The sequence below is a fragment of the Bidens hawaiensis genome, unplaced genomic scaffold, assembly GCF_021521415.1.
Source record: "Bidens hawaiensis isolate Kalapana, Puna unplaced genomic scaffold, B.hawaiensis_p1.1 tig00006359_1, whole genome shotgun sequence".
NCBI classification, from domain to species: Eukaryota; Viridiplantae; Streptophyta; class Magnoliopsida; order Asterales; family Asteraceae; genus Bidens; species Bidens hawaiensis.
Genome location: NW_027491424.1, coordinates 1,206,548 through 1,221,253, shown reverse-complemented (window position 1 = coordinate 1,221,253; position 14,706 = coordinate 1,206,548). Strand labels below are relative to the sequence as shown.

The 14,706-nt window shown below is 36.0% G+C and overlaps 2 protein-coding genes and 1 pseudogene across 3 annotated transcripts; 1 reads left to right on the top strand and 2 right to left on the bottom strand.

Moving 5' to 3' along the window:
* Positions 1-87: 87 nt before the first annotated feature.
* On the bottom strand, positions 88-1,971 carry LOC143632048 (small ribosomal subunit protein cS22-like). The gene is made up of 4 exons (XM_077100643.1): positions 1,803-1,971; positions 711-812; positions 342-641; positions 88-257 (listed from the first exon to the last, which is right to left on the bottom strand). The coding sequence occupies exons 2-4, from the start codon at positions 807-809 to the stop codon at positions 219-221; spliced, it is 438 nt and encodes a 145-aa protein (XP_076956758.1). The 5' UTR covers positions 810-812; positions 1,803-1,971; the 3' UTR covers positions 88-218.
* Positions 1,972-5,352: 3,381 nt separating this feature from the next.
* Positions 5,353-7,991, top strand: LOC143632047 (S-adenosyl-L-methionine-dependent uroporphyrinogen III methyltransferase, chloroplastic-like). The gene is made up of 5 exons (XM_077100642.1): positions 5,353-6,000; positions 6,791-6,868; positions 6,960-7,029; positions 7,121-7,398; positions 7,496-7,991. Exons 1-5 carry the CDS (start codon positions 5,473-5,475, stop codon positions 7,646-7,648), a joined length of 1,107 nt encoding a protein of 368 aa, XP_076956757.1. The 5' UTR covers positions 5,353-5,472; the 3' UTR covers positions 7,649-7,991.
* A 2,102-nt stretch (positions 7,992-10,093) lies between these two features.
* On the bottom strand, positions 10,094-12,998 carry LOC143632046 (O-fucosyltransferase 20-like; annotated as a pseudogene). Its single transcript, XR_013153476.1, has 5 exons — positions 12,167-12,998; positions 11,637-11,805; positions 11,354-11,443; positions 10,960-11,243; positions 10,094-10,586 (listed from the first exon to the last, which is right to left on the bottom strand). The product of XR_013153476.1 is annotated as an O-fucosyltransferase 20-like (transcript).
* Positions 12,999-14,706: the final 1,708 nt, after the last annotated feature.

Genomic DNA, 14,706 nt, shown 5'->3' with positions numbered 1-14,706 from the left:
ACTTAAGCTAAAATCGAATAATCGATACAGTTTATTCAGTTTCACAAAATATGATGTTAAATAACCTTGTTTTATAATAAAGTAACAAACACTTATGAATTAGGTAATGATTCAAGAACTAGCAGTACATGTAATTAATTATGTCTACCAAAAGTATCATTGTTTAAGTACCTCATATAATTTTAATAACGAAAAGAGATGTTTTCCGGTACACTAATCTAGGCTTTATTTACACGAATCTTTTGGCCTTCAAGCACCTGCAAGAACACGCACACACATAAGTTATATCAGAAACACAACTAACCTAGTACAATCAAAACATGCAGGATGCACAAACTTACAGCATCATTAAAAGCCAAAATTGCAGCTTCTACCTCCTCTTCAGACGAGAACGAAACAAACCCGAACCCACTCGACTTTGAAGTCCCGGGAACTCGCGACACTTTGGCGCCAACAACATTCCCCTGTTCTGCAAAAAAGCTTTTGAGTGAATCTGACGTCACTGTTTTCGCAAGATTTCCCACGTAGATTTTGTAAGGGCTGTCAACAAATGGAGCTTCATCTGATTGAAGAAGTGTAGAACTGACTCCATTCAGAGGCTTCTCTGTAACATTTACTTTGATTTTACGCCCTCCGATTTCCTGTTAATACACGAGTTAGGGGCAAACACGTAATTTTGGCATGTGATGGAAGCAGACAAAACAACTCACTGTGTCGTTTAGCTTTTCGATGGCAGCATTTGCATCATCAACAGTCTTCATTGTGACGAAACCAAATCTTCGACTCCTTCCTGAGTATTTGTCATACATTACCTACAAAACCGCATTAGACAAACTTGAATGATTCTTGAAGTCACTATAATCAACTTTAAAATTGCGTGTTGATGTGGTCTGATGGGGAACCTTATGCAGTTAACCATAATTTTGAACAAAGTAGACTGTCGATCGCGCAATGGGTTTGAGTATTAATACAAATAAAACCAACAATTAAACAAATTAAGTCATAGATAGACAATACCTTATATTTTAGTATTTAAAAGTTAACAAGTTAAAAAACCACCTACAAGGCTATAAAAATTTTTCAGTAATTTTTCAATCACCAACGTCTCGCATTGCGCTACCAGTGTTTCAAAAACCTGTTTCTACCAGCCGGCCAGTTAAACCAGATGCCGGACAAGTGGTCGGTACGTTTTAGCCCAGTAAATTGGGTGAATGGTTTGTAATTTGAACCACGGGTATTACTGGTTTATACTGTTGTACCGGTTTAAGCCCAAGGTATATTTTATTGTATAGACTTTAGACCAGAGACTTTTAGCCGCCTATATTTACCTCCAATTAAAAGTTTTAGCCTAGTGGTCTTTCCTATACCATGGAATCATGAACTTCCTTATATTTTACTTTTAGTTAAGTAGTCAACCCAGTTGAACCGCCCGATACAACTAGTTGTACCATTATTTCTGAGTCCAACCCTATAAGGTTCAAAAAGCTGTTTTTTAAAACATTGGCGCCATCACTATTGGGCATCGAAATCAAAAGCACCACCCGCGATTTAAACCAAGATTTTGACAACAAGAGATTTCTACAACTAGAGCAAATTTGGAGAATCCTAGGTACACCAAAAGTCAAAATGTTTGATGATAAGTTGATAACAACTATGGATTCATGTTAGCTTAAACAAACAAAAGATAAAACAGCATTCTATTCCTAAACCGGATTAAATTAAAAGGACCAGTTGTAAATATTAATCCTAAGTCATTTGACCTCAAAAGTCAAAACCTTGATGCAACAATAATATTAAAATACCTCAACTTTGTCAATTGCACCGTGTTCTTCAAATATCTTCTGGAGGTCGTCATTGGTTGTTGTACGAGGGATGTTACCGACATACAGTCTCCTGGCAGCTTCCGAGGTGGGGTCCTCCGTGGGCTGAGTTTCCTCGGCAACACAAAGAAGTCGTGTGGGTTGTCTGGGGTTTGAAGTTAGAGGTGAAATATGAAACCTGAGAGAGGTTTGGATTGATTTAGGAGAAATGGGTAGATGGGGTTTGAAGGATTTGAAAGACGAGTGGTGGTAATGGAGGTAAGATGATATTATGGATGATGATGATGATGATGATGATGATGATGATGATGATGATGATGAAAGTGTGGCAGCCATTTAATTTCAACAAGAGGCTTTTGCAGGTGAAATGAAGATGATGGTGAGGAGCAGGGGATGGATAATGATTCAGGAGTGGCCAAGGGGTTTACCCGATTGACCAACTGCTACAGCAAAATCATATACAGAGATTATTCATTTTCCTTTTTATTACATTACATTTAATTTTTTAATAGATTCACACAAGCGGTTTTCGTTTTTGTGATTTGTCCAAATTCACGGTTTTAGTTCAATAATTTCAAATTTGTGATTTGCGTCACCGTGGTTTCATTTCACTTATAATTAAACCCGAATTCATTAACCCCATTAAGTATGGTCGATAAACCCATTAACGTACCCTTCACGTAAGGGGCAGTTTTGTCCTTTTCCCCCTAAATACAGCCCAACCCCTCACGTGAGGGGTTACGAATTATAACTGGGGTTTTATTTGGGGAAAAAGGACAAAAATGCCCCTCACGTGAGGGCATGCTGATGATTTTAATGACCAAACTTAACGGGGTTAATAAATTCGGATTTAATCGTAAGTGAAATGAAACCACATGGACGAAAATCGCAAATTTGAAACTATTGGACTTATACAACATATTTGGACAAATCACATGGACAAAAACCGCAGCTCGCTCTTCACACAATAATAAGAGTATTCATTGTCCGTCATCCATCTCTATCTCTATAATTATATTTAAAAAACACTACATTTCATTCTCTTATTTAGTTAAATAATATTTTTATACATTTATAATTTTTTCATCTCATCTACTCACAACCAATTCAACAAATATTAAAATATAAATAGGGGCAAACGTAGTTTCCAAATTAACAGAAAAATCAATATATTTTCTCTCTCCACCCTATAATTGATATTTAGAAAACTAATAAATAATAAAAAGAAAAAACGTATTTTAAAAACGTTATTTTTTAAAAACACTTTTTATTGTTAAATAAGGTTATTTAAAAGTTATTATATATTAGAAAATAAGTAATAATAAAAAGAAAAAGATAATGAGTGGTCAAGTCAGCCAGAAAACACTATTTACATCCGTCATTTGAAATGGCGGATGTCGAGATGACATCGTCCATTTAAAATGACGGATGTTCATCAAATATTAAAACATAATGATATTTAGAAATCTTTTCAATATTAAATTTTGTATTTTTTTAAATAATGATATTTAGAAAATTAATAAATAACAAAAAGAAAAAATGTATACACTTTTTATTTGTTAAATAACGTCTTTTAAAAAATGTTATTATATTAGAAAATAATTAAATAATAAAAAGAAAAAAGGACTTAGTGTGATCAAATCAGCCCAAAAACATTATTCACATCCGCCATTTGAAATGACGGATGTCAATATGACATCTTCCATTTCAAATGACGGATGTCCATCAAAATACACTTTTACACATAGGGGTAGAGTCTACTTTGGAAATTGTGATCTGCCAGTCAAACTGACGGATCACCAAAATTGACATCCGTCATTTCAAATGGCGGATCACGAATATTTTATTCGTGATCTGCCATTTGAAATGACGGAACACCTGGTAATCGTCCACCTCACCAACAAGATCTGACATGGCCCACTTGTTTGACATCCGCCATTTCAAATGACGGATCTACTATTTTCCTAATAAAAGTTTTTTCTCCTCTAAAAACCATTTTATCCTTTTAATATTATCCTGTTTCAAAAATTTTTTCATTAAAAGATATTATTTAATTGAAAATGAAAAAAAAGATATAGTGTGTTTTAGTGTAATTTTAAATTTAAGGATAGAGAATAGAATGAAAATTCTTTTAATAAAGTTAACATATAGTGGTCTTAGGTTCGAGCTAAAAACAGCTCAATTGTTTATGAGTTTTTTTACGTTTGAATGTAAAAACATAATTCAAACTCCTTAATTTGGCATAAGAAGAGTCTTGTTATATTAACTTAAAAACCTTTTACTCTTGTAATATATGATAATCATTAACAAGTAACAAAAGCTTGTGTCTTTTGCAGCGTAAAGGGTTAGAGCATCCATAACAAGCTTTTTTTCTCTAGGTTTGAATATACATGATAATGGACAAACTTGAATGACACAAACCTCCTTATTATGAAGTGAAGGTTTTGGATGTAAAGTCCTTTCTTGCAAACTTGCAAAAAACTAGTAATGTGACACCCCCCTCACATGCACACACGTATATATTATACACTAGTTTGATCCTCCCGTGTTACGGGAGTTTATTTAAGTTTTTTTTAAATCGTTTTACTATTTTATGATGATTTATTTTATTTTTTAACGTAGTTTGTTTTAATTTAATACATATACATTAGTTTGTTATTATATTTTTTTTTTGCGTTTGGGTATTTTCAATTGAGAATGTGTAGGTTTTTTAGATTTTTAACGAACAAAAATACACGAACATGAACATGTTGATTTTTTAAACGAACAAACATTAACACAAATATTTGTCTAATGAAAAATGGGACGTTGAGGTAGTTGACGATGACGGGTAGTCTCGGAAGTTAACCAGCAGCAATAGAGAACATGTAAAGAATATAAATTAAATTAAGGTTTGAGGATGAAAGTATTTACCAATAAATAAGATCTTAATTAGGGTTTAGTAAGACCCATAACCCGTGGAAACTATTTTTTGATGATTAAGTGGTTATTTCACAAATAAATGAGATGTTATAACCCGTTTAAGGTTATCCGGGTTTGGTGAAACCCATGACCCGTGAAAATTATTGTTTGATTATGAAATAGTTTCACAAATAAATGAGATGTTATAACCCATTTAAAGACTATCTGGGTTTGGTAAGACCCATACCCCCGATTTCGGGTGAAATGCATAAGAAGCCTCCATTTAGAAATCAAGCAATCTGGTGCCTTTAAAGAATTGGGGGGAACAACCTGAGAGTGACACGTAGGATTTCATGTTTTTTGTTATAAAAAAAATAACGTTTTCAAAAATAAGTTTGAAATATGATGTTAGTGAGTGTTCTTGCTTCTTTAGAGCCAAATGCGACTCATCAAAACAATCCAAACCACATCAGTGGCAACTTCAACTTGCAAGTTGGGCAACACTACACAAGGACCAAAGAGGTACAAATACCTTAAAAACAAGGACAACAATTGTTTCATCAGCATCTCCAAATCACATTCACATCATAGCCGCTTCTCTCAAACTCCCAAAAGCTACATAATACTTCTCACCTTCATCAAAAGCTTCCACTTTCAAATCCAATTTCTCTTCTTCCACCATACATACATATTATTAAACCATCAATGTGTCTTCACCCCAATTCGTAACATTCAAATTCAATTCAACCCAATGGCTCTAGTCTCTAAACTCCATTCATCTTCATCACCAATCACCCCATTCAAAACCCCACAAACCCACAAACCAAAACCCCCAAATTGTATCAATTTCACATCACCCTTCACCGAGAAACACTCAATCGAACGCTACCAACGCGACAGCTGGGTCTTCAAAAACGAATCGGGTCAAAACCCATTACTCAGTATACCCAATAATAACAATAAAGACTCCAACTTTTCAACACGAGATTACGAAATTGCCCTTCAGCTGCCGGAGCTGAAGAACCTGCTGGGTGTGTTGAGGGAGAAGAGGGAGAGTGGAAATGGGTGTGGGAATTATTCGGGTCCTGGGAATGTGTATTTGGTGGGTACGGGTCCGGGTGACCCGGATTTGTTGACGGTGAAGGCGTTGAAGGTGATACAGAAGGCGGACTTGTTGTTATATGATAGGTTGGTGTCTAATGATGTCTTGGAATTGGTCGGTCCGAATGCGAGAATGCTTTATGTTGGAAAGACTGCTGGGTACCATAGCAGAACACAGGTTAGTTGTTAATAATAATACTTATTATGTATGTTTTGTTATGCATTTTGGTTTTTGTAAAATGGGTTATGGAAAGCTTGAAGCTTTATGGGATTCGAAGTTAACCGGGACTGTGATTTTGAAATTGATTGATTATCCAATCAAGCTTATAGAAAATGGTAGTGTAATCTAGGGTTGTGCATTGATCAGTTTTGTGCTCAAACCGAACGAAAAACTACAAGTTTCAGTTTTTTAGTTTTTGAAAACCGCTGCTACTGTTATCTAGGGGTGTGCATGGATCAGTTTTGTGCTCAAACCGAACTAAAAACTAAACTACAAGTTTTAGTTTTTGAAAACTTTTCTATTTTGCCATTTGAGCTTGAAATTCTTATGACGAGAAAAAAAAGTTGGCCTAAAATAATGATTTTGGGTCTAAACTTTTTTGTTGATTACTAATTAATTGATTAGTATACTTTTGGGATAATAAAATATTTGGGGTATACTATTTGTTAAAGTTATATAAATTACTTAAATTAGAAATAAAAATTGAAATTCGTAAATATGGTTTGGTTTGGTTTGGTTTTGTCATATTTTTTTATATCATAACTTTGTCTGTGTATATATATATACACCTGTATCAGGTGAACTGTTGTGATATGTTTTGGACTTGGGAAACGTTAAAAAATTTCAAGATTCTATCCATACTTGCAAATTGCTGCTAAAATTGTTGTAAAACTACATAAATAACACACCGTAATTGGTTTATTCATATATTCCTGTTTTCTAACTGTTTTTTGGATAATGTATGCAGGAGGAGATTCACGAGTTGCTTTTGAGTTTTGCTGAAGTCGGGGCAAACGTTGTGAGGCTTAAAGGCGGGGACCCGCTGGTGCGTTTTTTATATACAATTTGGTTGGTGTTTATAACTTGTCACCACAATTCACGGGTTCTTAATTTTTAAAACGGTTTGGGTTTAATAGGTGTTTGGAAGAGGTGGTGAGGAGATGGATTTTCTTCAACAAAAAGGCATAGAAGTCAAAGTTATTCCCGGTATCTAACTAACTATTAACTAATTTAATAACTAACTATAAAGGGCATATTAGACAGTTTACTAATAGTCAATGACTTGTATTTTTTAAAGGCATAACTGCTGCTTCAGGGATAGCAGCAGAATTGGGTATTCCGTTAACACACAGGGGAGTAGCAAACAGTGTTCGGTTTCTAACCAGGCACTCAAGAAAAGGTGGGACCGACCCCCTTTTTGTAGCCGAGAATGAAGCCGATCCTGACTCAACTTTAGTTGTTTACATGGGATTATCTACTCTCCCTGCACTCGTTTCGAAGTTAATTCAACATGGTTTACCACCCGACACACCAGCAGCTGCGGTTGAGCGCGGAACCACACCACAGCAACGCATTGTAAGTACACATATATTACATATATATTTATACACACACATAGATGAAGAATTGTGTAACAGGTCGGGAGTTTGACTAATGTTGCAACATTATGCAGGTATTAGCAGAGTTGAAGGATCTTGCTGATAAAATAACATCGGAACAACTTGTATCACCGACTCTGATATTTATTGGGAAAGTTGTGGCTCTTTCACCGTTATGGCCACAATCTTGTATGGACGAGTCGTCATGTGTCATCCCGTTAGTATGAAATCTCTGATCAAGAAGAACGTACGCATTTCCTGAGAACAGTAACAGGTGAATGAATATCTTTATGGGAAGTGGCGAAGTTGGAAGGGAAAACTATAGATCTGCTGCTTACGGATTCGAGCTGTTTAACATGAACAAATTTTGCGAGTTTGTGAATAACGATTGGAAAGCAAAAGACGCACAATTTCTGGTCAACATTGACTAAGTGCGGGTGTTATGGTGGGATTTTGGTTACATAATGTGGGTTGTTTTGACTTTTGAAGGTTGTGTTTGGCTAAATTGATTGGTAAGGTGTAACGGTTCACAATGAATAAATTTGTGGTGTTCAATATGGTGTCATATTGTTGTTTGATCTAACAATATTATTTTGTCTACTTATCTATATAGTATAGGCAATGGAATACTTCTGTTAGTCAAATTTAGCTAATTTGCTTAATACTCAACGGGCTGTAATCTGTGCTAGTAGAATACTGAATACTCAACAAAAAAAATAAAAAGCCAAAACTGCAATAACTGGCCCTATTGAGAAAAAAATGGGCTTTTATAATACAACTAGTGTTTACAATATGGCCCAGTTTCAACTCATCAGGTTACTATTACTCATTACCTTTACGGCTTTTCCTACTGGGTTCACGTGTATACCCAATGTACCATGTGCGTTTTTGGTCTTATATAGTTAAAATGTATCACGTATGCGTGTTTATGGTCTTATACAGTTAAAATGTATTATGCATACGTGTTTATGATCTTATATAGTTAAAATGTGTCATGTACGCGTGTTTATGGTCTTATACTACTGTATATAGGTTAAGCAATTATATGTTTACAACCGATCGGTATTCTCCACACCTTTCATATCTATTTCAGTAATCAAACCATTCAAATCGATCCCAATCTCATCGACTCTCAGATAGGTCATCATTAAAAATAAACACAAGACTTCAGTCAAGTAAGATAACTCTTTTTAATGGTTTGGTTATAACTTTTCAGTGTATGAATTCTTAAGTTAAATATATATTTGTATTTGCTTGGGTAAAGACATGTTACATTTATTGGATGAGACCCCTTATGTCCAACTTAATAATGATTCATAATAGGGTAATGTGGAACCAACATGTAAGAGATAACAAGCAACAAATGTGAAAGCTAAAAAAGTAGGCGAAGAGAGGGCAAAGTGGTACCCCTCTTAAATGTTTCAGGTTTTTTATTTACTCTTTAAATTCCATTTGTTTGGTATCTCTATATATCAAACAATCGTTTGTATTTCGCTTTTTATAAATTTTTTTAAAGATAGTACATCACAGTGTTTTCATTCATTTTGCATTAATGAGCTTGTTTCCTTATTTATTTTAAATTTCATTAACTTTTTAACTGAAATGAGCTTCATTTGGTGCATGTTCAGACCAACGGTTACTCGAGCTAACCGAAAAAAACAAACCGTTGTAACCCATAACTAAAGCGAACCGAACCATGAATCAAGAGAGGACTTGAATTTCACACTCAAAACCAGGTTTTTTGAAGCTTTTTAACTCCAACTTTGTCAAATGTAAAATATTTCTTAACTTGAGGCTTACTTTATGGGTTGTTGCTCACCTGGCTTGGACCAGCCTGACCTGCCCTGCCACCCAGGTTCCTACACCACTAACCACAAGGAAGAGAATCAGTATGGACCAATGGGGACCTAAACCAATGTGGACCTGGACTCTTTTGTCTTCACCTTTCTTTTTTCTTTTATAACATATCAAGAATTATTACCTAAGTGCAAAAGTGTGCACAATCTAGCCACAATGCTAATCCCACATCACAATGACAAAAGATATTCATGACACCAACATATATACTTTCAACTAACTTTTAACTGAAAATCCAATAGTAAAAAAAAAAGAATTACATTACTCTTTGCTGAGCTATTCACGAGCTACTTAAAACCAGTTTGCTAAAAGCTCGTGTTAAGGCAACGGGCTAACTTTAAACAAATGGAGCTCATTTAATAAACGAGTTAGAGCTCGAGTTTCATATATCGAATTTGATTAGGCTCAGAAGCCTAAACGAGTGTATTTGGTGCATTAGCTTGTAAAATTACTCATGAGCCAAAAGCCTAGGCCCCAACTCGAGCTCTCGGAAATTAAATGAGCTGAGTTGGATATAACGAGTTTACATAGAGTCTGAAACAATTGAAGACGGAAGGTGCGAATTTGTGCCAATAATAATCTTTAAATACTTCTAAATGAGTTTACAACATACAGTTGACATCATATGTCAAAAATAGGGAGGTTAATATGACTATATATATTATTGTATAATTTTTATATACATGTTACTAATCTAGTATACATCTGTATAATAATCAAAACAATGAATATCTCCACATCCATGAACACTTGTTTCCACTCCCCTCAACTTCAAGAATCAAAAGAAGATCTTCCCAATACCTTGTTGAATCTTGTTATATTCTTTAAATAGACGAATCATTGCGCATACACTCAGGTATCGGAAACTTTGTAACATCGCGTCCGGCCTTACTGGTTCTAATCTCGGGCTGCCCCATCGAGTCCCGATGTAAATCCAATATTATCTTATTAAACTCGTCTTCGTGAAGAGACGTGTTAAGAAAATGAGACAACATATGTCGTTTGTTGGGCGTAATCGTCTTTTTATGTCCTGAATAGGCCCGGTATCCTTGGAGTGCATGGCCCATGTTACCACCATGAGATGCCATGAACACATCACTGTTTTCAGAGATAATGTAGTCGATGGCAGCCATGATGGATGCTTTTTTAGCATACGGGCCTAGCTCTCCGGCTAATGCTAGATCTTCTTTGTTGTAGAAATGAGGAAATTCGGTCATTAATGGTGATAATACTTCTTTACCCCCTAACGGGTCACCGCCCGCCCAAAAGATTCGCCCATTTTTCGGTACTCCAAGCGCCTTCAAAAGCCTGCAGGTCCATATCATCAGCAAGGAACAAAAATGACTATACATGGTATTTTGACCCACATAGCATACGGGCCGGTCTAACATGATTGGGTTAGCCAAAGTAACTGGCTGACCCGCCCATAAAGTGTATGAGCCGGCCCAGCATGACTGGGCCGACCCAGACCAATAAGTGTATGAGCCGGCCCGGTGTGACTGGGTCGGCCCAACATGACTGGGCCGACCCAACGTGACTGGGCCGGGCCGCCCAACATGAATGGCCGACATAAACCCATAAAGTGTATTGTCCGGCCCAACAGGACTGGACCAACCCGGCCCGTTTTGCCACCTTAACAAATAAGTAATAATAAAGTTTGCCTTGATGGAAAAAGACTTACCGAGTGACCTCCAAGGCTGTCAACGGGCAAAGACCAGCAAGTTTTCGGTCATGGTAGGTCATGTTTGATCTTCAAGTTAAGAGCTCGGGCCGACTTTTTCTTTCATTACGGATTATCTCATCATACTTCGGGCTCAAGCCTGGAAGGCAGCCAGTTCTGACCCACACGTCTTTCTCCATTCTAAGATGAAGAGCAAGATAAGGCCCTTTGCTCCTCATTCTCTCCGTGAGCTTGTTTCCTAGCTCACGAATCGGTGGTGCAAATCGCAAGGCATGAAAGGCAACCTAAACAAGTTACAAACACGTATTATGACCGGCGTACGTGTATTTATATTCAACACCCTCATGTTTTGATAATTGACAAATTAGTTTTTTATTAAATTAGTTTATTCTACCTTGCATCTAAGCTTTTGGAGATCAGACGGAAGATCCTTTGACAACCTCGAGTCTAACCCGCGTAACAACAAAACGCCTTCTCGTTTCATCTGTATTGACAAACAAACACACGTGCAATTGTAAGAACATTGAATTGGTCAACAGACGGCTAACAGATGACTAAATGCAACAATGTATGATGTTTTTTGGCTAAAGTTTGAATCTTGGAATCATTAAAGTTAACTACTTGACTTGGTAAACCGCGTATTTTAGGTAAAATTCGAATAATGGAACTATGATTACCCTTTTGAGGTATCGGGCCCGAATCCATTGCGGAGAAACATGAAGGGGAGTGTGTTTCTCTTCCACTGGTCTTGACATCAAATGGTTAGATGGTAATGATGAGATGATCCTCACATCATCTGCTAGAGCTTCCTTGAAGTGTTCCACATCAAATATATCTGAAAATTCACTGCAAAAATAATGAAAATATTTTTTTTTAAATTAATAATTTGGATCAAGAAAACAGGTTGACTCAAAATTTTATGAATTAATAAGAAAAGGCTGATCCCTTGAAAGATCAATGGTGACAACTCAAAAGGGTGTGTTCAAAATAAAAAATTTAAGTGAAAAAGGACAATTTTTGTAACAGAGTATTTGAAAATTTACCAAAAAGCCAAGAAAAAGATGAAAATCAACTCAAAAAGACAATTGATTTTCTGTAAATTTTCAAAAATAAAAAATCTTGACATAGAACAAATATACAAGAATCAAATTTGAAATTTGAAAAACAGAACAAATTTACAAAAAAAAGTAAAAGATTAACAAAATACCTTTCATCTCCCCAAATAACATTAACTTGTAAGATAGGTACAACAAGAGTAGCACCAAGAATTCTAGCAATGACAACAGCATCAACAATTTGGTTTCTTTGTTGATTCATCCCACCAGACACAACCACCACCAAATACTTTGACCTGTCTTTCAAAATCTCAACACTTGATTTCTTATACTCATTACTAAAATCCAAACAAGGCCTGTACCCAAGCCCATCAGGCTGCTTCCAAAACCCCTCCAGTTCTTCATCTTTTTTTTCCATTTCTTTTTTATTTTCTTGATCTTTAATTAAAGATTCTGAAACCCCATTTGGAATCACCTTTTGGGGTGTAATCCCACATGGGTTTGTTGCAAAAGGGTCAAAATTGTACCACATCTTCATCATAAACAAAAACCCACAAAGAAAAAGACATAAAAACCATGTTTTGGGGTTCTTGAAAAGCTTTGATCTTGAAAAAGGTGCAGTCTTTGAAGCTTTCTTGGGAGAAAGAAGAAGAGACTGGAGTGAGTTGGATGAGAGAGAGTTTATGATCTCTGAAGGTACAGATATGTAGCATTGGTGATGATGGTGTTTCTTGCTGTTGACACTCTTTGAAATGGCCATTGACAGATGAAGAAAAGAAGGTGTTAGTGGGAGATGAAGAACACCCTTTTGGTGTTGGTTTTGTTGTTATTATTATTATTATTTGTTTTGGTCATGATGTTTTACAGAGAATTGAATGAAAGGGTATGGAGCCATGGATGAAGAAATGAGCGAAGATGTTTGCTAAGTCATAAATTTGTGTCAGAGTTTTATATATAGGTGTGATTGTATGAAGTTGGGGAGTGGGGGGGGGGGGGGGGGTGGAAGGGGGTTATGGAGCTATTTTAGTATAGGTAGTTTGAATCTTAGTTTAGACTTATATTTTATACTTGCAATCCATTTGGTGGTTTTTATTTTCTAACTCCAACTAATAAAGTGTAGCTATTTGAAATAATAATGATAAAAGGTGACTTCATACATTCATGATCACAAATAACGCTAGATAGCCCAAGTCTATATTTCTTAATTTGGAGAAGACCCACCGCTCAAAAACCACTACAATAAACTCAGTTGAATTCAGATGTGAGCTTAAACTTTGCGGTCTCCAAAGTCCAAATAGCATTTGGTGGTACGTTAAATGCGAATCATGATAGAATAGTTTTTTTATTTTATGGTATTTTTTTGTCAACTTCAACAAATAAAGCTCGCTATTCGGAGTAATCCAATGATAAAAGGAAATCTCATACATTCGGGATCGCAGACAACGTTAGGCAGCTTAAGCTCACCATCTCATGTTTTAACGAAAACCACTCGTTTGAAAGGCCACTATAATAAAAACCCGGTTGAGATCAGATTCAAACCTGAGAATTTACTGTCTCTAAATAGCATTGGGTGGTTTTCAAATGGTAAATGTAAATGATGCTGAAACGGTTGCCCTTTTGGTCTTTTGGTAAAAGGAACAATCCATTCGTCCTTAAATAGCATTAATGTAACTTAAAATGTATAAAGCAACAGTATAGTTTTGATAAAAAGAGAATCTTTTACACCAAGATATCCGATTCATATATTAATGACTAATGAGTTTGAAGATTCACTTGATTGATGTATGTTTGATTCATTAACTTAATGTAATGATGTGTAAACCATCTAAGGGTGGATGGGATCGAGTACTCGGCCTAGTCGAATACCGCCACCTAGTAACCGGGTAGATGGGGAAACCATCCCGGGTTAATCGAGTAGCTAGCCAGGTAGTTGGGATCGAGTATAAATACTCATATGAACTCAATGCAATGTAGCTGGGATTAGTGTTGCAAAAATCCCAACTAGACGTCGATTAATTGTTAGTATCCATTTCACTGATTAATTTTGGGCTAATCAGCCAATTAACCAGTCTACAGTCAAATCCGGCCAAAATCAAGTTTAATCGGACCTAGTCAGCCTTTTCTGATGAGGTTCTTCCCAAAATCGGTGGTTTTCAGCAAGATTATGGCCAAAATCAGCGGTTTTCAGCGAGATTCCAGTCATAGTTAGCGATTTCCAGTGAGATTCAGCCAATTTCAAGCCAAAATGTGTGTGTGTGTGTGTGCGCATATAAAATTAAAAATTACATATAAAAATGTGTGCATGTATATATAAAACTGAAAATTATACATTAAAGTTTGTTCCCATTATTTCCGATTAATCACTAGTCTCCACCCCACCGTCCAACTAGCGTCACTGGCTGGGATGGTTTTAGTTGGCTTGAGATGACATTATCTTATATTCTTTTTTGTTAATTATTGAGTAAGTACTATAGTACACTCTGCCCCCTAAATTGAGTAGTGTTGACTGTTGAGTAGTTTTTGGTTATTTTGAGGTGCGCTATCCTATTAGTTGATCGAACGATTACTTTGGGTGGGTGGGTAAACCACCCCACCCTAAAAGTGCAGGTCATGATAACTAGTTAATGTTGTAACACTCTTCAAACAAATTCAAGGAGTGACGAGGCCATAAATATTTTGGACCGGATTCACA

What these genes read in the sequence shown, in the direction of transcription:
- LOC143632048 (XM_077100643.1), bottom strand. Translation starts at nt 809, where the DNA reads ATGTATGACAAATACTCAGGAAGGAGTCGAAGATTTGGTTTCGTCACA. An exon ending in TCGAAAAGCTAAACGACACA is followed by an intron (nt 642 to 710) that starts GTGAGTTGTTTT and finishes GTGTATTAACAG; the next exon opens with GAAATCGGAGGGCGTAAAAT. An exon ending in TTTTGGCTTTTAATGATGCT is followed by an intron (nt 258 to 341) that starts GTAAGTTTGTGC and finishes GTGTTCTTGCAG; the next exon opens with GTGCTTGAAGGCCAAAAGAT.
- LOC143632047 (XM_077100642.1), top strand. Translation starts at nt 5,473, where the DNA reads ATGGCTCTAGTCTCTAAACTCCATTCATCTTCATCACCAATCACCCCA. An exon ending in GGTACCATAGCAGAACACAG is followed by an intron (nt 6,001 to 6,790) that starts GTTAGTTGTTAA and finishes TAATGTATGCAG; the next exon opens with GAGGAGATTCACGAGTTGCT. An exon ending in AGAAGTCAAAGTTATTCCCG is followed by an intron (nt 7,030 to 7,120) that starts GTATCTAACTAA and finishes TATTTTTTAAAG; the next exon opens with GCATAACTGCTGCTTCAGGG.